Source organism: Loxodonta africana, chromosome 8 (assembly GCF_030014295.1).
Source record: "Loxodonta africana isolate mLoxAfr1 chromosome 8, mLoxAfr1.hap2, whole genome shotgun sequence".
Classification (NCBI taxonomy): Eukaryota; Metazoa; Chordata; class Mammalia; order Proboscidea; family Elephantidae; genus Loxodonta; species Loxodonta africana.
The window spans coordinates 100,341,182-100,367,144 of NC_087349.1; the positions used below are offsets into that span (position 1 = coordinate 100,341,182).

Below are 25,963 nucleotides of genomic sequence, written 5' to 3' on the forward strand. Positions count from 1 at the left end.
CACTAGGTAGCAATACCTAGACTTGAACTAGCTTTTGCATTTTAAAAAGTTTTCCATCTTTTTCTTAGTTTGCTCACTGATGTTTTCAGGTAGTTACAAACTTAAAGCAGCAATCTGTTGTTGTTAGTTACCTTCGAGTCAATTCCGACTCATGGCGACCCCATGCGTGCAGAGTAGAACTGTTCCACAGGGTTTTCAAGGTTGTGACCTTTTGGAAGCAGATCACAGGCCTGTCTTCAGAGGCGCCTCTGGTTGGGTTCGAACCACTAACCTTTGGGCTAGTAGTCAAATGCTTAACTACCTTTGCCACCTAGCTTCCCTAAAAACAATGAACAGGTGGACATTTTTTGGTTGTTTTCAGCTGATTGGTATATAAGCCCATCCACAGAGTTCCTCTAACTAAACCAATACAGTTATGCCTTTGCAGCTATTAATATTAAAAAATGTTTTCTTTAAAAAAGTAAAAGTCGCACTGGGGGCATTACCTACTCAAATTAGTCTGTACAAAGATTCAATGAAGTAGGCAACATCCTTCTATCTGACTGGTAGTTCAAACCATCCTAAGTGAATACTAATCTGATAGTTTTACTGTTTCATATGAAATAAACATAGAATGAATAACACTAAATTATCCAAATAATCACCTTTGAAATACTAGCTCTATTTTATTTTCCTTAAAAATTCACAAAATAAAATTTCCAATAGGGTGTATCTAACCACCCTGTCTCTCTCTCAACCACCAACTCCTCTACCAACTAACAGTAAAGCTAGTCAACCTCACTGCAAGCTTTTTTTCCTCCTCATTTCCAAAAAGCGTACTGGAAAGTTATTAACTTACTTCATATTTATGGCTTGGCGCACTCTAATTCAACTACATGAAAGATATGCTACAAAAATTTTTTATTCTCTCTATCTTACAGACTTTGTCAGTACTTTCGAGAAAATAAAATCAAACCTACTTCATATTTCTTCTTTTCAAGGAGCCAGTCTATGTGATCATCTTGGTCCCGTTCCTTGGCCACTACAACATCTCTTGGACTCACAATGTAAAAGAGTGATTCTCCTTCAGAGTACTCTACAGGTGACAGAAGAGAGGAAAAAAATTGGGTCAACTCAAGAGAAGAAACCCTGGCAATGGCTTCAGGGGACTGGTTAGGCTACACAGCCTAAGAGGAAACAGAAAACTCACCTATCTTTGGAGCAAGTGTGTTTGGCTTTGGTGGAAGAAAGGAGTGGAAGAAAGGGTAGAGAATGACAGAAAATGTTTCAGTGCTTTTAAAAATATTTAAGTGTGAAGTTACTTGAAAGAAGGAAGAAAAAGAAAGGGAAAGAAGGAAGGAAGAAAGGAAGGGAGGGAGGGAGGAAGGAAGGAAGAAAAGAAGGAAGGAAAACAAGGTGGGTTTAAAATTCTGTGTTTGCCCTGACTCCAACTTAAAATATCCAAAATTCTCCACTGCTTGCATATTAGAATTCACCTGCTATATGTAAACTTTATTTATGGTCATTTACAGCACTGTTCTATTTTTACAGAACAATTACACCCCACAGTTGGCGATAAATGTTTCCTTCCCATGAAGGTCAAGGCCATCTAAAGCACAAATGACAGATGCCCCAAGCCCTGGGGACATAATCTATCATTTCAGCATGTTGTCCACAATGCCAGTCTTGAGGGCTTCATGCAGAATTCAATTACAAAACCTGTTCTGAAGGGTTTCTAAGTGTGTGGTAGAGTTTGCTCTCAGCAAAATACCTAGATTGGACGTTTTCAGTTATGAATCACATCTGCTTTTTGTCAAGGCTAAAACAGACTCTCACATTTTTCAACTGATTAGGGGCTTCACATAAGAAGGTTCAGACATACATGGAATACTTCTGCATTTCCCTTGGCCAACATGAGGACTGAAAATACTCTTAAAAAAACATTGTTTTTAAAGAAGAAACTTTTCAACAAGTTTGTTATATTTTCATCAGTTAATTTTACAAGGATAGGATGACACCCAAACACAGCTGCCTCTGGCATGACTAAGTAGTACTGGCCCTGCCTTCATTTCTGAGCAGTGACTAAGTGTATTCATTCATCTATTCAACAGATATTCACCGAACGCCCCCTACGTGCCAGGCACTCTTCCAGGCTCTGATGATTTGGTCACAATCCTCAGACAACTGCTCTGCTATTGCAAACCATGACTTTTAGGGTCATAGAGTTGGGACTGATATGAGAGCCGTTAAACCATGCTGCTTGACACCCATGTAAGTAAAATGTCACACTAAATACCCAGGAAAATGGAAAGGAAGCAAGAACAAAGACCTACCACCCAACCCACCTTAGTCCTGATCTCATCTCTACCCTTCCCATTTGCTGTGAGAGCTTAGGCAAGTTATGCAATAACCCTGGAGCTTGAGTAGCCTCATTTTCAACACAAAAGGCCTGTCCAGATAGTGTCTAAGATCCTTTCAGCACCTCAATTTAAACTCTCTTTAGCGCCACTTGAGTGGAAGGGGGAAAAACCATGAGTACAAGGAATACAATGAGTTATCTGCTATTTCTCACCTAAATGATAATCTCTACATTCATTTTCCTGAAAGCCTCTGACTGTCAGAGCATCAGACGAGATCTCTTCACAAGTCTCAGGAAGCGGCTGGATAATATCCAATCTAGGCCTGGCACAGTATTCTCTTTCCTAGGGGGGGAAACGAGGGAAAAGGCTCGTTTTAGTCACATTTCTATAAAATTATACATATTAATTCTAGTTAGCCACAGTTGCCTTGATTTTATAATTTCAGCACACGTGAGCTCTTCTAACAACATGCTGTGGACAGCTTCATGATACTGTTGTATTTTCCAATTGCTTGAGTGAGATAAACAAGGCCAGGTAGTCCTGTGTCCTCCAGCATGCCACCACTGCAGCCAACAAGGCCATGGAGTCCTATGTCCTCCAGCATGCCACCACTGCAGCCAACAAGGCCATGGAGTCCTATGTCCTCCAGCATGCCACCACTGCAGCCAACAAGGCCATGGAGTCCTATGTCCTCCAGCATGCCACCACTGCAGCCAACAAGGCCAGGCAGTCCTATGTCCTCCAGCATGCCACCACTGCAGCCTGGTCACTCTGAGGTCAGTGGTGGCTCCAGGGGAGCTACCTAACGCTCAGGCAGCTCTGAGCATCTCTTTCACACAATGTGTAAGGAAAAGTAAAGAAAATTTCAGAAACTGCTCCATTATTTAAATCATTCCCACTCTTAGTAAACTTACTGGTAATGCTGAGAAGCCAACAATTAAGAGTTATCTCTAAATCAGAGCTTGCTGAGATGGTGGAAATGTTCTTATCTTTACCATTCCATATGGTAGTTACTAGTTGGAGGTGGCTACTCAATACTTGAAATGTGACTAGTGTGACTAAGAAACCATACTTTTTGTTTTATATGATTTTAATTAATTTAAATTTAAATTGTACCTGTGGCTAATGACTATAGTCCTGGACACTCCAGATCAAGACGGAAGGAAAATACATGCTCCCATTTCTTGAGTGAGAGGCCAAAAACTTAGCGGGTTTGTCTACACAGGTTACTCTCATTTAGTTCTCAAATTAACCCTGCAAAGCTAGGTATTATCATTCCTAATTTTACAGGCATAGGAACTGAGATTCAGAAAAGTTGGCTAAGGTCAAAGTTATGTAAGTAAAGGGGGGGGGAGAATAAGATTTTTGGATAAACTGGGATTTATGGTGAACCTTAAATTTGAAATCATGTCTGTTCTACTTTAAAGTTCATGCTTTTTGAGTATTCAGCATATGGGCATAAAACATACACTTGAATATTTCCCAAAGCAACAATATCAAAAACAGTGTGATACTGCTGCAGAAAAGAACACTGATGGGACGAACAGGATGGAAAAAATCCAGAACTATATCCAACTCTCTTAATTTTCCTAAATAAAACAGTAACACTTGAAGACTTCTTTGATTAATTTTGTTAGGATAACTGAGTAGCAATTACATTAGCTTTGTATCTCATACATTTAAAATATTCCAAAAATGTTGTTCCTGTTGTTGGTTGCCAACAAGCTGATTCCAACTCATGGTGACCCCATGTGTTTCTAAAAATAGTAACTATAAAAGATGAACTGGTAGAGAAAAAATGAGAGAATATGAATTTATGATTATGAAAAACAATGAAATAATGCTCATAAAAATAGGGTAAAACAGAATAGCCCATAACTATGATTGCAACTATGTGAAAACATGTGCATATGTAAAAGGTTTAACATAGAAATATTCTGGGTATCAACATGAATGATTTAAAAACAAATTTTATTTAATGTTCTAGTTATATTGTATTTAATTTTAATATGGAAAAAAAAGGGTGGGCAGAGCAGATGGCCCAAAATTTGCCGGTTTATTCCTTTTGTCTTGATTTTATCAGTTTATTTTCTGCTTAAGGTATATTTTAGTGTTATAGAAAATAAATACCTAGCTGTAACGACTATGACTACATACACTGGCACACACATTTTTAAACCATCTCCAGGCTCCCACTTCTTCCTCTGAAAAATTTCATTTTCTAATTTGCTCTATGAAGTTGGCCTTCCTTTGGTTTTTATTCCTTCCCAATACTCTCTTTTATTAATGCAGGTTTCCTTTCTAAGTTTTTTTTTTTTTTTTCGGTCAATTGTTTATTAGGCTTTCCCCCTTTCATTTCACTGCTTCTTTCCTTATTTTTGTCAAATCACATTCTCAGTCCTCCCCAAATCCCTCATCAAAAAGCATTGTGTTTGCTCCCTTGGGAGTCACTGCTTTTCTTTATTTTCAAAAAATAAATAAAATAATAAAACACAGACGTCCTGATAGGGCTAGAAGCCAGCCCTATTGATTTTAGTAGGTTGGAGTGCTCACTTAAGTCGACAGCATTTCATTGCCTGGCAACATGGGCACCCAGAGCTTCAGGTTACTATAGTGATGGCTTCCTAATGCAAGTGCTGTCTCAGAGAAACGCCCGAGAGCAGCTACCACTTCAAAACTGGGGCTCCCAGGGTTTTTCTCCCCATTTTATTCCTTCCCAATTTGAAAAAAAAAAAAAAAAAAGGATACAAACAAGAAAGCCTACTTACTGTAAAGGGTTAGATAATCAATTGCTATTTCTTTTAGACAGAGCACCCAAAAGAAAATACTTTACGATAGCCTGTGTTTATGCCTTGAAGCCACGCCTATCCCCCTCCTGGCAGGACCCCTGGACAATAAAGACAAGCTGGGAATGGGGCAACCTAGGCTTCAAAGGGAGACTGAGGGTGCATGCCCCTCCGAGGGACCATATACACAAGCTGCATTCCCAAGCCACGTATCAGGACACCTAGATCTGCTGTTTTCCATCAGCTAATACACTTCATAGCATCGTTTGCATTGATAACTAAGAGTGAGCAACATTCCATTTCAAAGCAGCAATCAAGCTGCTCAGAATCACTAGGCCACTGGGAAGGAAACAAATAGGTCTGGGCCACAAGAAATAATGAACTGCCCTTTCCGTAACTCCCTCTGACCCCCGGGACCCCTGCTGTTACAGCCAATCAACTTCATTGCTGTCATTTCTGCTAATGCACAGTGTCAGCTTTGCCTTTAAGCAAGAGGAATCCTTCATTCCTTTTGACTAAAATACCAAGAAAGATGGAAAAAAGTAAAAAAAAAAAAGAACAAAGGCTGACAGTGAGTGGGGCTTCTGAAAGGTAAGTATGTTAGGTCTACAGGGTAATTTCTGCTGACCCTGTTTTATAAGCCAGGAAGTTCTGCTCTGACTATAGCAGAGCCTTTTCACAGACCGCCTGATCTGGGTGTGATGCTAAAAGTGAATCCCTGTGTCTCTTTGTATTTAGGGAAAAAATAATTACCGTTTTTTCGGAAACCTCCTTTACGTAGGAAAGCACAACAAGCTGGTCGCAGAGCGGCGCGAGTCCACTGATGTAGAATTCAGTTTCAAACTGAGACACTGCAAACAAAAGGGATATTGGGTTCACCATTAACAGGAGCAGGAAGCAGCACACACTGGGAGGAACCGTATATTCCTTATATGAATTCTGGACGGACCATTTTAGAAATCTAAGCTAAAGGCAACATTGGTAAACATGCTGAAAGTGCGCGACAATAATCAGTACTAGAAAAGGTATTTGAGAACTTTAATACTTGAAAATTTCCATCACAAACAACAAGCAGGCTGAACAATAACGGCAACAGGAAAGGCCAGGTGTGATGGTGTGCACAGCTAGCTAAAACTATGAGACAGCTAAATCATATGAAGACACTTTGAAACCTGTAAACCTCAATGTAAACTATTATTAATAACAATAATAATTAAACGAAAATACCTGAGTTTAAGTTTTGTAGGGCATTAAAGTGGCACAAAAATCAAAAAGAATCCTATGTATAATTATGAAACGTTTTGATATCTTTTTTTGTATTAAATATTTTATATAAGGATTTTAAAGTAAAAAAAAGTACACAAATACAGGCTACATCACGATAAAATATCAGTATTTCTTATGTGAAATAAAGCTCAGAGGAAAAAATAAAATAAAATCTTTCCCTTTCCTTTTGAAAGATTGTCTTTAAAATTCACAAGAAACTCTGCCTCACTTAAGAAGTACATGGACTTAACTACAATGGACCCCAAACGCCTGATAGAAAGTTCAGAGGTAGAAGAAGTAAAAATACTATTACGGTATAATTCTAATGATTAGCTGTCATAAAACATAACTAATTGCTGTTTTAAGTGACTAAGTTTTGGGGTGGTTTGTTACAGGGCAAAAACTGATGGATGCAGCATTAGTACTACAGGACGCTCCTTCAGGAAATACACACTGCACTTACTGACTCACTGGGGAGGAGATGCTCATTAAGAGTTCCTTCATTCAGATCTTTCCACAGTTCTGCAGCTTTAGCTTCAGATGTAGTAGGCTTTTGCGTTAAAATTATCCTCTAAAGGAAACTAAGGGAACTCAGTGTAACATGTTGGAAATCACATTGAATGTAGAGTCAGGAAATTTTGGATGTAACTTCCACTAACTGTGTGAACTTGGATAAGTCATTTTAACCTCTATGGGTGTAACTTCTCTAGTCTATAAAACAAGGAAATTGGAGTAGAAATAATATCCATACTATGGAGTAAATGAGGAGCTACTAGATATCTCTTCTTCATATTCTCCCTTCTCTTTGCAGACCACTTGTCTTTACCTATCTTTAAGGCTTGCTCCTTACACAGCTGTCTTCACAATTCATTTTTCACACCAAAGTAAAGTTGAGATGATCAAGAAAAAAACTACCAAATGGTTGGCAACAGAAACTTTAAAAGGATAAAAACCCATTGCTGTGTAGAGTTGAATCCGACGCATAGCGATTGTACAGGACAAAGCAGAACTGCCCCACAGGGCTTCCAATGCTGTAAATCTTTACTGAAGCAGACTGCCACATCTTTCTTCTGCAGAGTGGCTGGTGGGTTCAAATCGCTGACTTTTTGGTTAGCAGCTGAGTGCTTGACCACTGTACCATCAAGGCTCCTTTTAAAAAGGATACTACTTCTTACTGTTTGGTCCTTGATCAGTTTACACAGGTAGACATTGTACCCTGGACAGGACCGTAGAATGGAAGTCCAAAGTCAAGTGCTCTGGTCCCAATCTGCCGCTAACATATCTTTCCTCAGCCTCTGTGGGCTTGAACTGAATTTTCTTATTCAGGCATTTGAAAATAGTTTTGGTTAAAGGGTAACTGATCGAGTGCTCACATGAAAAGCATAGGTGGAGAACTAGCATCACTACAACCTGAAGTGCAAAGATGAGCGCTGAAGGTTCTGGATGAGTTCACAGTGTTGTGTGTGTGTGTGGGGTTGGGGTTGGGGTAAAACAGAGGAGAGCTGGAATGTACAAATACTACTGAACAGTATGGGACACACACAGGACCCAGCAATTAAAGAGGTGGCGAGTTCACATTCTAGAAGGCACACAGGTGTATTAACAAGAGGTTTTGGTTCCCATCACTCCTGAGGTGCTAAACTCTGGTAGAAATGGACTTGAATTCTGTTTTACTAAATCACATTCCACTTGATTCCTTGTTGAAATGTTACACTACAGGTCCCTTACCATCAGCTTGGGTGAAGAACAATCACAGATGCCACAGAAGCTGTTCTCATGGGAATCAAAAGGAGGCTTTGCTGTACTTGTCTGCCACAGGCACCCAAGGGATAACATCATCTAATCCCAAAAGAAGGGTTGTGTGAGTGGGGGACTTTCCTGTTTGGAAGGCCCAATAGCTCACTCATAGGCAGTGTCAGACAGTGCCTCCCCTCCAAATATAACTAAATATATACCAAGGCTTTGGTTTTTAATGAATGAACTAAGAGATCAGTGTATATAAGCATGTAAAGAACAGGAAAACTAGAAAATAATCCTACCCAAATGTTTCCTCATCCACATCCTGGTCCCCTAATCCTCAATAGCTTACATTAGTAAGAAAGAACATTTCCTGTTCTCTAACTAAGAGCATGACAGATGTGACGGTTAATTTTACGTGTTAACTTGGCTAGGCTACGGTATCTAGTTGTTTGGCTAAATACTAGTACAGCTGCTGTTACAGAATAGTTACATGTGATTAAATCAGTTGGCTTTAAAGCAGATTACCTTCCATAATGTGCGTGGGCCTCAATCAGATGAAGGCCTTAAGAGCAAAACGGGAGTTTCCCTAGGGTGTGTTCTGCCTTCACAACATAAATAGATATCTTAACAGAACTCCCACTTCACTCTTCTAGTCACCTGACCTATGGATCTTGGGATGCAAGCTGCAGAAATCCCCAGCCTTCTGTCTGAACTATGGATCTCAGCCTTGCCAGCCCCCTCCAATCACATGAGCCAATTCCTCAGATTAAATCAATCATTCTACCCATCCATCCATCTATTTATCTCTCACTAGTTCTGTTTCTCTAGAGAACCCTAAGACAATAGATAATGTAATGTTTTCTTCTTAAAGAAAACAAGGGAAGATATGTAAAAGCATGTATCTATTTCATCTCTCATTTTCAGATACCATAATAAATTCTTATTTGTTAAGTACTAAATCTTACCAGACTTCACTAATTGAGAATTAATAATAATTTAGACAGAGGCTACATGCACTGGCTACATTTTATACTAGTAAAGAAATGCTATTTATAAAGAAAAGATGTGCTACATAAAAATATTATTGCCAAGATTGTCAGAAGCACAGCTAAGCAAACTATTTTTAAGTGGTTTAGAAAAATCCAGATAAAGCTGAAATTAAAGCATTCCTTTGTTTTTGTTAAAATAATTTCCTGATACCCACCACCCACTGGTGTTGAGTTGATTCTGACCCACAGCTGCCCCATAGGGTTTCCAAGGCTGTAATTCCTATGGAAGAAGACTGCCACATCTTTCTCCTGCGGAGCCACCAGGAGAACTACTGACCTTTCGGTTAGCAGTTGAACCCTTTAACCACTGTGCCACCAGGGCTCCTTAATTTCCTGATAGTGACAAAAATCTTCATATAAGAAAAACATTATAATTATAGCCCTATCAATATGATTCACAAATTAAGAGTTTAAGCTGTTAATCTTAGCTTTGAGTACTCTACAATTTAACAATTCATCTCCATTCATATCTACCAGTGATGATATCATGAAAAAGAACTCACTTCCTAATGGAGGCCTTCTTGTTTTAGGAAAATGTCTACAGCTCTTCTGCACTAAAACAAGCATTTCAGAATGAATGGTGGTCTCTTGTTTTTCCATCACTTCTTACTAATGCAATGAAACAATTGTTTTCAGATCTAACATTATTCAGTTTATTCTTTATATGCATGTTGAATCCAAGAGGGCTAGAGAGGCAGTGGTGTCAGAATGAATGCCCAAGTATAAAGTATATCCCTCCCACTGAAAAGATATAGAGAAAGAAAGGTTGAGTGGGAACACATACACATAATTTATGCACAAGTTTACAGACTGACTTTGTAAAATATCTTCAACTAATTACAGGCTTTATATTTCCAATTTTCAATAGGACCCTGAAAGTTTCAGTTAATTTATTTCCTCTGAAATTACATTCTATCCTACATAACAAAGACTTTAATAGTTTTAATAAAAATTAATTTTTTTCCTAAAGGAAAGCCAGCTTAAATACAGGTGGTTTACCAGGTCTAATACCACAGAAACTCATCTATAAACTGATTATGTGGAAAAGATAAATCGCAAGGAAAATAATGGCTAATTCTGTTGGAGATTGAATATACTGAAACAGCAAAAAGTAAAAGCCATTGTTCAAAAGAGGAGAAAAAATGCAGAGTTTCCTGAGGGAACCACAAAAAACAATAGTTATATGGGAGGATTTAGAAAGAGGTGATGGCTCTAGGGACCTGCTGTGTTCACTGATATTATGAGGGGCATAAGCAATGATGGGTGTTACAGCAGACGCACAGCCCAGCCCTCCTGATCTTGATGTAGGTGAAGGGCATCTGTACTTTGGTTTATTCAGGAAGATAAAGCATTCCTAGACATACCAGAAGAAATCATTCAAGAAAAAAAAAGACAAAAAAAGGAGATTCTACTAAGAGGGAGAAAGAGAGACAGTGTGTCTATGTGTGTGTGTGTGTGTTCCAGAAGGACTATTCACTTGTGAATTCTGTTCAGAGAGGTCTCTTGGCTCCAGAATGAAGATGAGATAAATGTGATTTTGAACACTGCCCTGATCCAGAAGGAAGGCTAGAGTTCTTGATTAGCACTGTACAGTAGAGATAAAAGGCGAGGAACAAACATAGATGACTTATGGAATTTTAAATTTTCAGGTAGCCACATTAAAAAGAATATAAAGAAAAGGTGTAAAATTAATAACATTTTATTTAATGTAACATCTAAAATATTTCAACACAGAATCAATTTAAAAATTATTAATAAAATATTTAACTTTTTATTTTCCACATTAAGTCTTTGAAATCTGGTGTGTATTTATAGTACATCTCAATTTAGACTAGCCACATTTTAAGAGTTTTATAGCCAAAAGTGGCTAATGGTCACTGTATTGAACACCACGGGTCTAGATAATTCATAGATTTTTTTCTTTGTCTTTAAAGTCTAGTAATTTTATTAGATTATGTCTTGATGTTGCTCATGCTGGACCATTATTTTCAGATACACACTGTGCACTTCCAATATACAGTTTCTTTTTTTGGTAAGCTCAAGAAATTTTTCTTGAATTATTGTGTTTAGTCTTTCTTCTATTCTGTTGGTTTTTTACTTTAGGGACTCTTACCTATAGGATAAATCATCTTTGCTTGTTTTCAGTATTTACCATTTCACCTTAAATATTTTTATTTATTTTTCCTTATTGCTTTCTGATTTCTAAATTTTTCCCTATCTTTTTCTCTTAAGGAATTATATTTGTGTTTATTTGCTCTTCTGTTCCTTCTAGTTCAGTCTTCATTTCTGAAATGATTTTTTAAATAAATATTTCCTGCATTCTGTTGCTGCATTTGAGTCTTTAGTGCTTTTCAAATGGTAGGTCACAGTTTTGATCTGTTTTGTGGGCATGTCTTTCTGGTGGGTTTTCATTGCCAGGGACTTTATTCTGTTCCTTCTTTTTTTCCTTAAAATTTAGCATGGGATTTGAACTTGATAATTTTCTGGTGCTCATTTTTATGTGAAATCACTGCTATTGAACTCTTAGAAGGCATAGGGATTGGGATACGTTTTCTAACTTTGCAATACCTCTTCTGTTTTCATTAAATGTTACAAGTCTGGCCATGTGCCAATCTTAATATCAGAGAAAACAGACTTCAGGTCAAAATCTAGTATAAGAGACAAAGAAAGATATTATATAATGATAAAAGGGACACTTTATCAAGGATATGTAACAATTATAAATATTTAAGTGCCTAAAGTCAGAGACCCAAAATTTATAAAGCAAATACTGACAGAATTGAAGAGAGAAACTGACAGATCTACAAAAATGGAGACTTTAATACACCACTTTCGATAACGGACAGAACAACTAGAAAGATCAATAAAGAAATAGAAGACCTTAAATGCCAGCAAGCAGCCACCTAAGATGCATCAATTGGTCTCAACCCACCTGGAGCAAAGGAGAATGAAGAACACCAAAGACACAAGGTAATTATGAGCTCAAGAGACAGAAAGGGCCACATAAACCACAGACTACATCAGCCTGAGACCAGAAGAACTAGATTGTGCCTGGCTACAACGGATGACTGCCCTGACAGGGAACGCTACACAGAACCCCTGAGGGAGCAGGAGAACAGTGCGATGCAAACCCCAAATTCTCTTAAAAAGACCAGACTTAAAGGTCTGACTGAGACTAGAAGGACCTTAGACGTCATGGTCCCCAGACCCTCTGTTAGCCCAAGACAGAAACCATTCCCAGAGCCAACTCTTCAGACAGGGATTGGACTGGGCTATCGGATAGAAAATGATACTGGTGAGGAGTGAGCTTCTTGGATCAAGTAGACACAGGAGACTATGTGGTCAGCTCCTGTCTGGATGGGAGATTAGAGGGCACAGGGGGTCAGAAGCTGGCCGAATGGACATGAAAATAGAGAATGGAGAGGAGTGTGCTGTCTCATTAGGGGGAGAGCAACTAGGAGTATATAGCAAGGTGTATATAAATTTTTGTATGAGAGGCTGACTTGATTTGTAAACTTTCACTTAAAGCACAATAAAAATTAAAGAAAAAAAAATAGAAGACTTCAGCAATACTATTAATCAACTAAACCTAACAGACATATCTCGAATGCTCCATCCAACAACAGCAAACAACACCTTCTTCTCCAATGCTCACAGATCATCATGATAGGCCATATCTTAGGACACAAAGCAAGTCTCAGTAAATTAAAAAAGATTGAAATCATGCAAAGTATCCTATCCAATCACAATGAAGTGAAACTAGAAATTAAAAACAGAAAGAAAACTGAAAAATACACAAATATGTGGAAACTAAGTAATACATTACTAAGCAGGAGAAAAGACCTGGTGATCTGCTGCCATAGAGACTACAGCCTAGGAAGCTCTATGGGGCACTTTTAATCTGTCCTACAGGATTGCTGGCATTTCTCAAGCTGAAAGAACTGAAGAAGAAATTCAAACCTCAAATTGCAATACTGAAGGATTCTACAGGGAAAGTTTTAAACAATGCAGGAAGCATCGAAAGATGGAAGGAATACATAGAGTCCCTATATGAAAAGGAACTGGTCAACGCTCAACCATTTCAAGAGGTAGCCTCTGATCAGGAACCAATGGTACTGAAGGAAGAAGTCCAAGTGCACTGAAGGCACTGGTGAAAAACATGGCTTCAGGAATTGACGGAATACCAAATGAGATGTTTCAACAAACAGATGCAGCCCTGGAGGTGCTTACTCATTTATGCCAAGAAACTTGGAAGACAGCTACCGGCCAACCAACGGGAAGAGATTCACTTTTTCGCCCATTCCAAAGAAAGGTGATCCAACCGAACGTGGAAATTTTCAAATAATTATCATTAATATCAGGCAAGTAACATTTTGCTAAAGATAATTCAAAAGCAGTTGTAGCAGTACATCAACAGAGAACTGCCAGAAATTCAAGCTGGATTCAGAAGAGGACTTTGAAGGAGAGGTATCATTGCTGATGTCAGATGTATCTTGGTTAAAAGCAGAGAGTACCAGAGTACCAGTGTTTTATTGACTATGAAAAGGCATTTGACTGTGTAGATCATAACAAATCATGGATAACACTGAGAAAAACAGGAAAACCAGAACATTTAATTGTGCTCATGGGGAACCTATACATAGACCAAGAGGCAGTTCAAACAAAACAATGAGATACTGAGCAGTTTAAAATCAGAAAAGGTATGTGTCAGGGTTGTATTCTCTCACCATACTTCTTCAATCTGTATGGTGAGCAAATAATCTGAGAAGCTAGACTATATGAAGAAGAATGCGGCATCAGGATTGGAGGAAGACTCATTAACAACCTTCGATATGCAGATAATACAACCTTCATTGGTGAAAGTGAAGAGAACTTGAAGCACTTATTGATGAAGATCAAAGACCACAGCCTTCAGTATGGATTACACCTCAACATAAAGAAAACAAAAATCTTAACAACTGGACCAATAAGCAACATTATGATAAACAGAGAAAAGACTGACGTTGTCAAAAATTTCATTTTACTTGGATCCACAATCAATGCCCATGGAAGCAGCAGTCAAGAAATCAAATGACGTACTGCACTGCGAAAATCTGCTGCAAAAGACCTTTTTAAGGTGTTGAAAAGCAAAGATACTATTTTGAGGACTAAGGTGCGCCTGACCCAAGCCACACTACTTTCAATTGCTTCATATGCATGCTAAGCTGGACAATAAACAAGGAATACTGAAGAAGAATTGATTCATTTTGAATAATGGAGCCGACGAAGAATACTGAATATACCACGGACTGCCAGAAGAATGGACAAGTCTGTCTTGGAAGAAGGACAGCTGGAGTGCTCCTTGGAAGCGAGGATGACGAGACTTCCTCTCACATACTTTGGACATGTTATCAGGAGGGATCAGTCCCTGGAGAAGGACATGATCCTTGGTAAAGTAGGGGTCAGCAAAAAAGAGGAAGACCCTTGATGAGGTGGACTGACACAGCGCTTATAACAATGGGTTCAAACATAGCAACAATTGTGAGGATGACGCAGGACCAGGCAGTGTTTTGTTCTGTTGTACGTAGGGTTGCTATGAGTTGGAACTGACTCAAGGGTACCTAACAACAATAACAACACGGTGAACTGATTTTCAAAAAGGGTGCTAATTCCATTCAATGGGGAAAGAAGAGTCTCTTCAATGAATGGTGCTGGGAAAACTGGATTTCCATGTGTAGAAGAATCAGGATACATGCCTTGCACTACACACAAAAAATCAATTCAAAATGGATTAACGACCTAAATGAACAACCTAAAACCACTAAATTCTTAGAAGAAAATGTAGGGGCGAGGCTGTGGGACCCAGTTTTTAATGATGTATCATCATTTACGACAACAAAAGCGTAAGCAGCAAAAGACAAAACAGATTGGACCTCATAAAAATTAAATACTTTGGTTCATCAAAGGACTTGATCAATAAAGAGACAACCTACAGATTGGGAGAAGATTTTCAGGAACCATATCCAATAAAGGTCTAATATTCAAAATATACATAAAACTTCTACAACTTAACAACAAAAAGACAAACAACCCAAACAAAAAATGGGAAGAGGACTTGAAAAGACATTTCACCAAGAGAATATTCAAATGACAAACAAGTACCTGAAAAGATGCTCAACTTCATTAGCCATAAGAGAGATAAAACTTAAAACTACAATCAGATACCACCACATTCCTACTAGAATAAACCCACCCAGCGCCATCGAGTCGATTCCGACTCATCACGACCCTATAGGACAGAGCAGAACTGCCCCATAGAGTTTCCAAGGAGCACCTGGCGGATTCGAACTGCCAACTGTTTGGTTAGCAGCCGTAGCACTTAACCACTACGCCACCAGGGTTTCCCTCCTATTAGCATAGCAATAATCAAAAAAATGGAAAACAACAGGTGTTGGTGAGGTTGTAGAGAAAGTGGAACCCTCATTCATTGTTGGTGGGAACATAAAATGGTAAAGCCACTGTGGAAAAGTTTGGTGGTTCTTCAAAAAGTTGACCCAGTAATCCCAATTCTAGGTATATACATACCCAGAAGAACTGAAGGTAGGAACACAAACAGAAACCCGTACGCCAATGTTCACTGTAGCACTTTTCACAATAGCCAAACAGTGGAAACAACCAAAATGCACATTAAAAGATAAATGGATAAACATAATGTGTTATGTACACACAATGGAATACTATTCAGCCATAAAGAAAAATGAAGTCCCAATACATGCCACAACATGCATAAACCTTAAAAACATCATGTTGAGTGAAAAAAGTCAGTTGTAAAAAGACAAATATTGTTACGATCTCACTTACATGCAATAAGCAAATATACAGAAACCAAAAGTGGTTACTAGGGATTGGAGGGAGTGAAAAGGGGGAGTTTTTGCTTAAGGGGCCCAGAGTTTATGTTAATGGTGGTGGAATGATTTGGAAAAGGACAGCAATAATGGTTGTACAACTTGAACAATGTAATCAATATTGCTGAACCATACATGTAGAAATTGCTGAGGTGGTATACGTTTTGTTATGTATATTTTTACCACCGGAAAAAAAAAAAAATCTAACTACTTGCTTTCTGAGATTTCCTGGATTTCTTCCCCTCCCCCACTTTTATTGGGACCTTCTCTTTCCTTTGTTTGTATTGTTCCTCACCTGCTCAATTTTTATTGTGCTCCCAGCAGGTTCTCCTCCTCAGTGTGAGCCAGGTCCTGGCAGGAGTCCAGCTTCTATCTGTGAGAGTTCAGACTGCACCAGCCCCTCAAACCTAACTGCAGCCCCTTAAACTCAGTCTTCCCAGAGAACACAGGGTAGCAGTTGGCTGTTTGGGAGTTCTTCTGTTCTCAAGTCTGTCAGACGCCCCCTTGTCCCGCTCTGCTCTCTCCTGCACTGATACTGATACCACTCAAATCTTGTGGGTATCAGTGGTTTTCCCATCCCCTTGTATCTTGGGGTTCTTATGGCTAACTTGTTATCCAATTTTGTCATAAATATTGTCCATGGGTTTTTGTTTTGTGATCTAGTTGTTCTTTTTTGGGGGGGGGGAATTTTTATTTTTTTTTTTAATTGTGCTTCGGAAGAAGGTTTATAGAGCAAAGTAGTTTCCCATTCAACAGTTCCATGACATTGGCTGCAATCCTGCAATGTGTCAGCACTCTCCTCATGACCTCCCTGAGTTCTCAATTTTCTATTTGCTCAGTTTTCCTGCCCCTTCCTGCCTTCTCTTCTTTGCTTTTAGGCATATGTTTTCTTTTCAGTTTCATTTGATGATTGTTCTAGGAGACAATTTCCTCAAGTGTGTTATTGTTTATTTATAGGCCTATCTATTATTTAGCTAAAAGGTGATCTCCAGGGATGGCTTCAGTTCCAAGTTAGAAGGGTGTCTAAGGGTCATAGTCTGGGGAGTTCCTCCAATCTCTCTCAGACCAGTAAATCTGGTCTTTCTTATGAATTTAAACTTTATTTTATATATATATATATATATATACATAAAAAAAATAATAAAAAAATACATACACACACACATATACGTTTTTTAATCCTATTCTAACTGGGACCTTCTATTGTGATCATGGTCAGAGCAATTAGTAGTAGCCAGGCACCATCTAGTTCTTCTGGTCTCAGGCTGGTGGAGGCTGTGGTTCCTATGGTTCCTTAAACCTTTGGGCTAACTTTTCTTGAGCCTTTCGTTTTCTTTATTCTCTTTTGCTCCAGATGGGAAGAGACCAATAGTTGTATCTTAGATAGCCACTTCCAAGTTTTTAAGACCCCAGATGCTGCTCACCAAAGCAGGATGTAGAATATTTTCTTTATAAACTATGTTATGCCAATTGACCTAGATGTCCCCCAAGACTATGGTCCTTAGCCTTCAAGCCCAGTAACTCCACCCTGGCAAGGTGTCTGGATATGTCTAGGCTGTTTCCATGACTGTGCTGTCTGTGTGCTCTATTATACATATCAATATACATGGAGCACATACAAATATGTATGTAGAAATATCCAGTCAAACCTATATATGCACGTGTGTGTACCCCTATATGCCCTCCTATACCTTTTTAGCATATGTATCTACCTATGTATCCACTCAAAAATTATTGTTTGTTATTACTGTTGCTGCAGAATTGTCTACGTTATAGTACTTATCTTTGCTGTCTTTTATTCTTGCATATGTCTCAGTATCTTCCCTTGCCTTGGTTATCTTGTGCTGGTTTCCCCCATACTGTGTGTTGGCTTTCACTTCACCAAAGTTAACACCTGTCTAGTTAGTGGTTTTCCTTCTCTCCCTCTTCCATCTCTGGTAACTATTAAAAAAAAAAAAAGTTTCTTTCTATGTATAATAGTGGTCTCATACAATATTTGTCTTTTTGTGATTGGTTTATTTCACCCAGCATAATATCCTCCAAATTCATCCATGTTGTGAGATGTTTCATGGATTCATCATTATTCTTTATTATTGCATAGTTTCCACTGTGTGTATACACCACAGTTGGTTTACTCATTCATCCATTGATAGGCACTTAGGTTGTTTCCACCTTTTTGCTATTGTGAATAATGCTGCAATGAACATGAGTGTGCATGTGTCTATTCTTGTCACGGCTCTTACTTCTCTAGGACATATGCCTAGGAATGGGATTGCTGGATCATATAGTATTTCTATGTCTAGCTTTTTAAGAAAGCACCATACTGTTTTCTTTAGTGGTTGTACCATTTTATATTCCCACCAGCAGTGTATAAGAGTTCCAACCTCCCCACAACCTCACCAGTATTGCTTTATTTCTGTTTTTTTGATCAGTGCCATTATTGCTGGGGTGAGCTAGTATTTCATTGTAGTTTTGATTTGCATCTCTCTAATGGCTAACAATCATGAGCATCTCTTCATGTGTTTGTAAGCCACCAAAGTGTCTTCTTTGGTGACATCTCTGTCCTATAGGGTTGCTATACATCGGAACTGACTTGACAGCAATGGGTATGGACAGCATTGTTCTTATTTTTTCTTCCATGATTTTTACAGTCACAGGTTTTGTATTTATGTCTTTGATCCATTTTGAGTTAGTTTTTGTGTATGGTTTCAGGTATAGATCTTGTTTAATTTTTCTGCAAATGGATATCCAGTTTTGCCAGTACCATTTGTTAAAGAGACTATCTCTTCCCCATTTAACAGGCTTCAATCCTTTGTCAAAGATCAGCTGTCCATATGTGGATGCATTTACTTTTGGGTTCTCAATTCTGTTCCATTGGTCTATGTGTCCATCATTGTACCAGTACCAGGTTGTTTTGACTACCATGGCTGTACAGTAGGTTCTGAGATCAGGGAGTATGAAGTCTCCTGCTTCGTTCTTCTTCAATAATGCTTTGCTTATTCGAGGCCTCTTTCCTTTTCACACAAAGTTGATAATTAGTTTTTCCATTTCTTTGACAAATGTTGTTGACCAGAAGAACTAGATGGTGCCCGGCTACAACCGATGACTGCCCTGACAGGGAACACAACAGAGAACCCCTGAGAAAGCAGGAGAGCAGTAGGGTGCAGACCCCAAATTCTCATGAGACCAGACTTAATGGTCTGACTGAGACTAGAAGGACCCTGGTGGTCACGGCCCCCAGACCTTCTGTTGTACCAGGACAGGAACCATTCCCAAAGCCAACTCTTCAGGCATGGATTGGACTGGGCAATGGGTTGGAGAGGGATGCTGGTGAGGAGTGAGCTTCTTGGATCAGGTGGACACTTGAGACTATGTTGGCATCTCCTGCCTGGAGGGGAGATGAGAGGGTGGAGGGGGTTAGAAGCTGGCAAAATGGACACGAAAAGAGAGAGTGGAGGGAGAGAGCGAGCTGTCTCATTAGGGGGAGAGTAATTGGGAGTGTGTAGCAAGGTGTATATGGGTTTTTGTGTGAGAGACTGACTTGATTTGTAAACTCTCACTTAAAGCACAATAAAAATTATACAAAAAAAAAGAATGTTGTTGGAATTTGGATCAGGATCGCACTATATTTGCAGATTGCTTTGGGTAGTATTGACATTTTCACAATGTTGAGTCTTCCCTTCTATGAGCATGGGATGTTTTTCCATTTATGTAAGTATCTTTTGGTTTCTTGCATTAGTGTTTTGTTGTTTTCTTTGTATAAGTCTTTTATGGTTCTACTTAGATTTTTTCCTAGGTATTTTATCTTTTTGAGGACTATTATAAATAGTACTGTTTTTCTGATTTCATTTTTGTAGTTTTCTTTGTTGATGTAGAGGAATCCAGATGATTTTTGTATGTTGATCTTGCACTCTGCCAATCTGCTGAATTCTTCTACTAGTTCCAGTAGCTTTCTTGGGGAGTTTCTGGGATTTTCTATGTATATGATCATGTCATCTGTGAAATGGGAGAGTTTTATGTTTTACTTTTTTCTTACCAATTTGTATGCCCTTTATTTTCCTTTCTTGCCTTACTGCTCTAGCTAGGGCTTCCAGTACAATATTGAGTAAGAGTGATGATAATGGGCATCCTTGTCTGGTTCCCATCCTCAAGGGGAATGCTTTCAGTCTCTCTCCACTGAGAATAATGTTGGCTGTTGATTTTGTACACCCTTAATTATACTGAGGAATTTTCCTTCCATTCCTATTTTGGTGAGAGTTTTTATCAGGAATGGGTACTATAATAAAGTAAATATGGCAAAATCTTAATTGCAGAATGTAAGAGTTGAATATATGGGTATTCACTGCAAACTTCTTTATTTGTATGTTTTAAAAATTCCAAATTAAATGTCAGGAAAAAATACAGAACAGAAGAATTAATAAATTAAGAGTTAAACTGAACAGGGTATCATACCTAGCTAGATCCTCAAGTAAAAACACTTTGAGTGACACCAAAAACTGTCAGAATCCCTACTGAGACTTAGACTAAGAAATAAAACCATGTCACTCATGTGCACAAGAGAACTATTTCACTGTTGTAGCCTGTATGTCTGAGTCAAAATGATGACAGCTGAATGAAGAATGACACTTAGATCTAAGAAAAAATTTATCTCAGAGTTCCTCTCCAACATGCAGATGTTCAATTTCCAGGCCATTGTTTACTCAATCCATCAATAGGATGAAAATGGAACGACATAATAACTATATTCTAAATTTTTTAAGTATATGAATAACTAAAGATACTGGGATCACATATTGACAGGGAAAAAGATTTCCTTCTTTTCTCTTCTCTCTCTTCCTGGTTTCTTTGTGATATGATATAGATTTCCATACAGTTTTTCTATTAATTTTTTTAGAAACAAACTTCCATATGAAATGAGTCATGAATTCTTTGCATGTAAGTTATCTGCCCATGGCAGTAGATCCCAAAAAATGACACATAAATATTGACTTCATTTCCAAACATCATAATACCAGCTCTCCAGCTACCATTCCGTAAAGACCATGGAAGACGCTGGTAAAAGTTTCACAGAGTTAGGGAGTCTTGTGAGATCACAAGTGATCAAGTTAGGTTAAAATAAGGGTGGTAGGCATGGGCCACAACCTACTTTTAATGGTGTATTTGGAAGAAGAAATGACATTCAAAAAAATCCTATGCCCAGGGAATCTTTTCTTGGATTGGTGACTGGCCAGTAAGATTAATCTTCATTACCATTATAATTTTAATTTATAAGAACAGGTTAATATACTACTGACTGGAATAACTTTTGTGTTGCCAACAACATTCTGACTCAAAAAGAGTTAGAAAGACGTGGCTTCTAAGAAATGTAAAACCATACGTATTTTTTAATTCTCTATGCCATTTTCGTCTCATTTACTAAAGAACAGTGGCTCACACTGTTCAAGGCTAAAGCAAATTGTAATCCAGACCTCCTAATATTTCTCTTTCCCTTTATCCTAGTCAAGGACTCTTACCTAAACCATTTTGCCTCCTGCTGTGAAAATGGCTTATATTCTTAAAGGTTTGCTCTCAAGTGGGGGACAAATGGTACTTAACCACTAACCATAGTAGTCAAATGTCAGTAATGTGATACTGTTAGTACTTATGCACAGTAAATTGCAGTACAGGTGACGTACACTTTAATGATCCCTGGGCTCTAGGGCCAGCACTGGGCCAGCTATTAGCAGTCACAGAGTAGAGATGGAAGCTTTGCACAGTGATAATAACCACCACCATTTAGTGAGCATCTACTGTGTGTTAAGCACCACATTAGGCGTGTTATCTCTATACCTCTATGTCATCTCTAATTCTCAAAAGATAGGTATTATCATCTCCATTTTACAGGTGAGAAAAGCAAGGCTCAGGAAGGTTAGGCGACCTTATCAAGACCATGCAGTGATTCAGCAAACTGCCTTGCCTCCCTGGAAGCTTTTAGGTGGCTCTACAGGATGAGATTCTATCCAGTTTAACTTCATGGTAGAAAGACCTTGGACAAACGATTTACCTTCCTGTACCTCAATTTTTTCATTTACAGAATGAGAAGTGTATCAGATACACTTCAAAAGGGTTGTTACGACAATTAACAATAAATATCAAGCAAGGAGACAAGATGACAATTGCTACATTTTCTTGTCTCCCTGAGATTTTTACATCCTTAAGGATTCCCAGGGTTTTTGTTTTAGTCATCGATACTTCAACTTATCTCTCCGTATATTATGTATTGAGATGTTCAAAGTTTTGTTTTGTTTGGTAGGAAAGGACTGGGCATGAAAGGAGAAGAGATACGGAAATATGTTTATCTCATGAGTCTTTTATCCTGTGACTCACTCAGCCTTAGTAGCATTACATCCAGCGTATGCCTATTCTGCCTATATTCTGAGCAATCTAAACAATGTACTGATGCTTTCATGTTTAAAGAAAAAAAATGAGAACCTTAACATGGCCCTCTGACTTCAAGTACAAAGTATTCCAGGTTTCAATGCTGTGTTCACATTAGGCGTGTGAGTACTAAAGCCCCTGCCTTTCTCTGTTCCTAGATAAACAGTCATGAGCAAATGCTTTATTTCAGGTTCACCTTGTTACAACGACCTATCAAATTTTTATTCCTCACCCACCATCCAAACTGATGGATGATCTTTCCCAGCTGACTTAAAATACGGCAAATCTTTTTATAACTCTGTCTCATGAAGGAAATATTTCAGTTCTAAATAATACAAAAATAGCTTTTACTACATCTGTTTAAGGTATTACCCCAAAAAGTCTACCAGTTCTCATTCTTCTCATCTGAATAATTTTTGCAAACTAAGGTATAAAACTAAGTTACAGAAGCAATGGTATTTGGTTTTTGGCATACTAGTCTTAATAGCAATTTCCCAGAATCACAAATTAATTCTACGCAATATTATTTAGCACCTACTGTGTGCCGGGTATTGTGCAGGTCACTGAGACACAAACACTGAGCAAGAGCAGACACACTGTGCGCTCTCAAAGTGCTCACAGTCTGGTGCAAGAGACAGAAATGTGTTGAGTAATTACAAAAGCATACAACTGAGACAAGTGCCAGAAAGGAGAGGCATACAGTGTTAAAATGTGTCTAGAACAGAAGAACCTGACCTAGCTAGGGAGATCACAGTAGGCTTTCCCAGAACAGCAACACTTGAGCTGAGGTATGAAGGATGATTAAGCGTCAGTGAAGTGGAAAGAGACAGGAAGAGCATCCCAGACATAAGTATGAGCATGGACAACAGCTTGTGGGACGAAGAAGTATGAGTAGGTGGGAGAAGGCCAGTGTGGCTGCAGTATAGACAGGAAGGAAAAGCTTGGTATGAGCTGAAGCTAAGGCAGGTAAGAGCCAACAAAGGTCACTATGGTCCATTTAAGGAGTCCCATCTTTATCCTTAGAGCAGTGGGAAGGGACTGAAGGCGTTGGCATGATCTGATTTGTACTTTAGCTGCAGAGTGGAGGATGGATTAGAGTAATACACAGTGGAACCTGACAAACCAGAAAGGAAGCTGCTGCAGTGACCCAGATAAAAGATTACCGCAGCTTGGGCCAGTCCAGTGAGGAACGAAAATTAATACTAAAAGGTACAAGTTGACAGGACAAAGCTGTACTGTGTGCTGTGAGTGCATTAACTCTTGTAATTCTCACAGAATTATGTTCGGTAACTTCCTCATTCTGTTTGAGCACCTTTCTTTGGAATGGGCACAGCTATGGATCTCTTCCAGTTGGTTGCCAGGTAGCTGTCTTCCAAATTTCTTGGCATAGACAAGTGAGTACTTCCAACATTGCATCCATTTGTTGAAATATCTTAGTTGGTATTCCATCAATTTTTGGAGGCTTGTTTTTTACCAATGCCTTCAGAGCAGTTTGGACTTCTTACTTCAATACCATCGGTTCTTGATCATATGCTACCTCCTAAAATGGCTGAACGTCGACCAATTCTTTTTGTTACAGTGACTTTGCGTATTCCTTCCATCCTCTTTTGATGCTTCCTGTGTCATTCAATTTTTTGCCCATTGAAGCCTTCAAAATTGCAACTCGAGGCTTCAACAACTGCTTCAGTTCTTTCAGCTTGAGAAACGCTGAGTGTATTCTTTGGTTGTCTAACTCCAGATCTTTGCACATTTCATTACAATACTTTTCTTTGTCTTCTCGAGCCGCTCTTTGAAATTGTCTATTCGCTCTTTTACTTCATTACTTCTCCCTTTTGCTTTAGCTACTTAATGTTCGAGAGCAGGTTTCGGAGTCCCTTCTGATATTCATTTTGATCTTTTCTTTGTTCCCTGTTTTTTTAATGATCTTTTGCTTTCTTCATGTATGATATCCTTGATGTCATCCCATAACAGGTCTGGTCTTCGGTTATTAACGTTCGGTGTGTCAAATCTATTTTTGAGATGGTCTCTAAATTCAGGTGGGATATGCTCAAGGTCATACTTTAGCTCTCGTGGACTTGTTTTAATTTTCTTCAGCTTCAACTCGAACTTGCGTATGAACAATTGATGGTCTGTTCCACAGTTGGCCTCTGCCCTTGTTCTGACTGATGATATTGAGTTTCTCCATATTCTCTTTCCATAGAAGTAGCCAAGTTGATTCCAGTGTATTCCATCCAGCGAGGTCCATGTATATACCCATCATTTACATTGCTTAAAGAAGGTATACCTACTCTCCAGTTATCAAGTATCTCATTATCCAACATTTCACATTTACAAATAGTAAAAAATCTACTAATTAACTATTTTGTGTATTAACAATGTACATCTGGCAATAATGACAGCCGAGGTGTGAGGCCAGAGTAAGGCTGACTCTGATGGTTAAGGTTCTGTGCCACTTGGCTGGGTCATGATTCTCAGTGGTTTGGTAGTTATGTAATGATGTAATTTGGTAGTTATGTAATGATGTAGTCATCCTCCATTTTCACTTAACACTGAATTTAGTGTAACAACCTGGTCTTTGGAGCTTAATCTTCTCAATAAGTGAGGAGTAGGTACATTTCCAGTGAAAAAACATGACATAATTCTATCATGCAATCTCCAGTGTCATTTCTATCACCAAGGCCATATTTTCCAACTACTGATTCTTCTTTGTTTCCAACTTTCACATTCCCATCACCACCAATTATCAAAGCATTTTTTTTTCTTAATTTTGTTGTGTTTCAGGTGAAAATTTAGAGCACAAATTAATTTCTCATTCAAAAATTTATACACAAACTGTTTTGTAACACTGGTTGCAATCCCCGCAATGTGTCAGCACTCTCCTCCTTTCCCTTTCCATCTCAGGTTCTCTCTGTCCATTTGTCCAATGTCCCTGTCCCTTCCTGCTTTCTGGGGTCTTTGCTTTTGGGCAAGTGTTGCCCATTTGGGCTTGTCTACTTGACTGAACAAAGAAGCACATTCCTCCTGTGTGTTATTGTTTATTTTATAGGCCTGTCTAATCTTTGGCTGCAAGGTGGACTTTCAGAGTGGCTTCGGTTCTAAGCTAGCAGGGTGTCTGGGAACCACAGTCTCGGGAGTTCCTCCAGCCTGTGTCAGACCAGTAAGTCTGGTCTTCTTTTGAGAATCTGAATTTTGTTCTACATTTTTCTTCCACTCTGCCTAGAAATCTCTATTTTGATCTCTGTCAGAGTGGTTGGTGGTGGTAGCTAGGCACCATCTAGTTCTTCTGGGCTCAAGATGGTGGAGGTTGTGGTTCATGTGGTTTATTAGTCCCTTGGACTAATATTTTCCTTATCGATGCATCTTGATTGCATGTTTGATCAATTTCACACTGTAGAAGTTGGTAAAAAAAAACCTTCTATTTCTTCATCTTTGGCATAAATTCCCAACAAAATGAGGAAATCATGGAACAATATCATTAATAT

At 38.6% G+C, this 25,963-nt stretch overlaps 1 protein-coding gene across 3 annotated transcripts in view; it reads right to left on the reverse strand.

The window, feature by feature from the left end:
* VPS41 (VPS41 subunit of HOPS complex) overlaps positions 1-25,963 on the reverse strand; it is a 263,655-nt gene that overhangs the window by 56,963 nt on the left and 180,729 nt on the right. For all 3 annotated transcript variants that reach the window (XM_010587165.3, XM_023544248.2, XM_023544249.2), the window contains 3 exons: positions 5,879-5,976; positions 2,552-2,681; positions 960-1,075 (listed from right to left, as the gene is read on the reverse strand). In XM_010587165.3, coding sequence (XP_010585467.1) covers positions 960-1,075; positions 2,552-2,681; positions 5,879-5,976 — 344 coding nt within the window. The remainder of the gene's footprint in view (positions 1-959; positions 1,076-2,551; positions 2,682-5,878; positions 5,977-25,963) is intronic.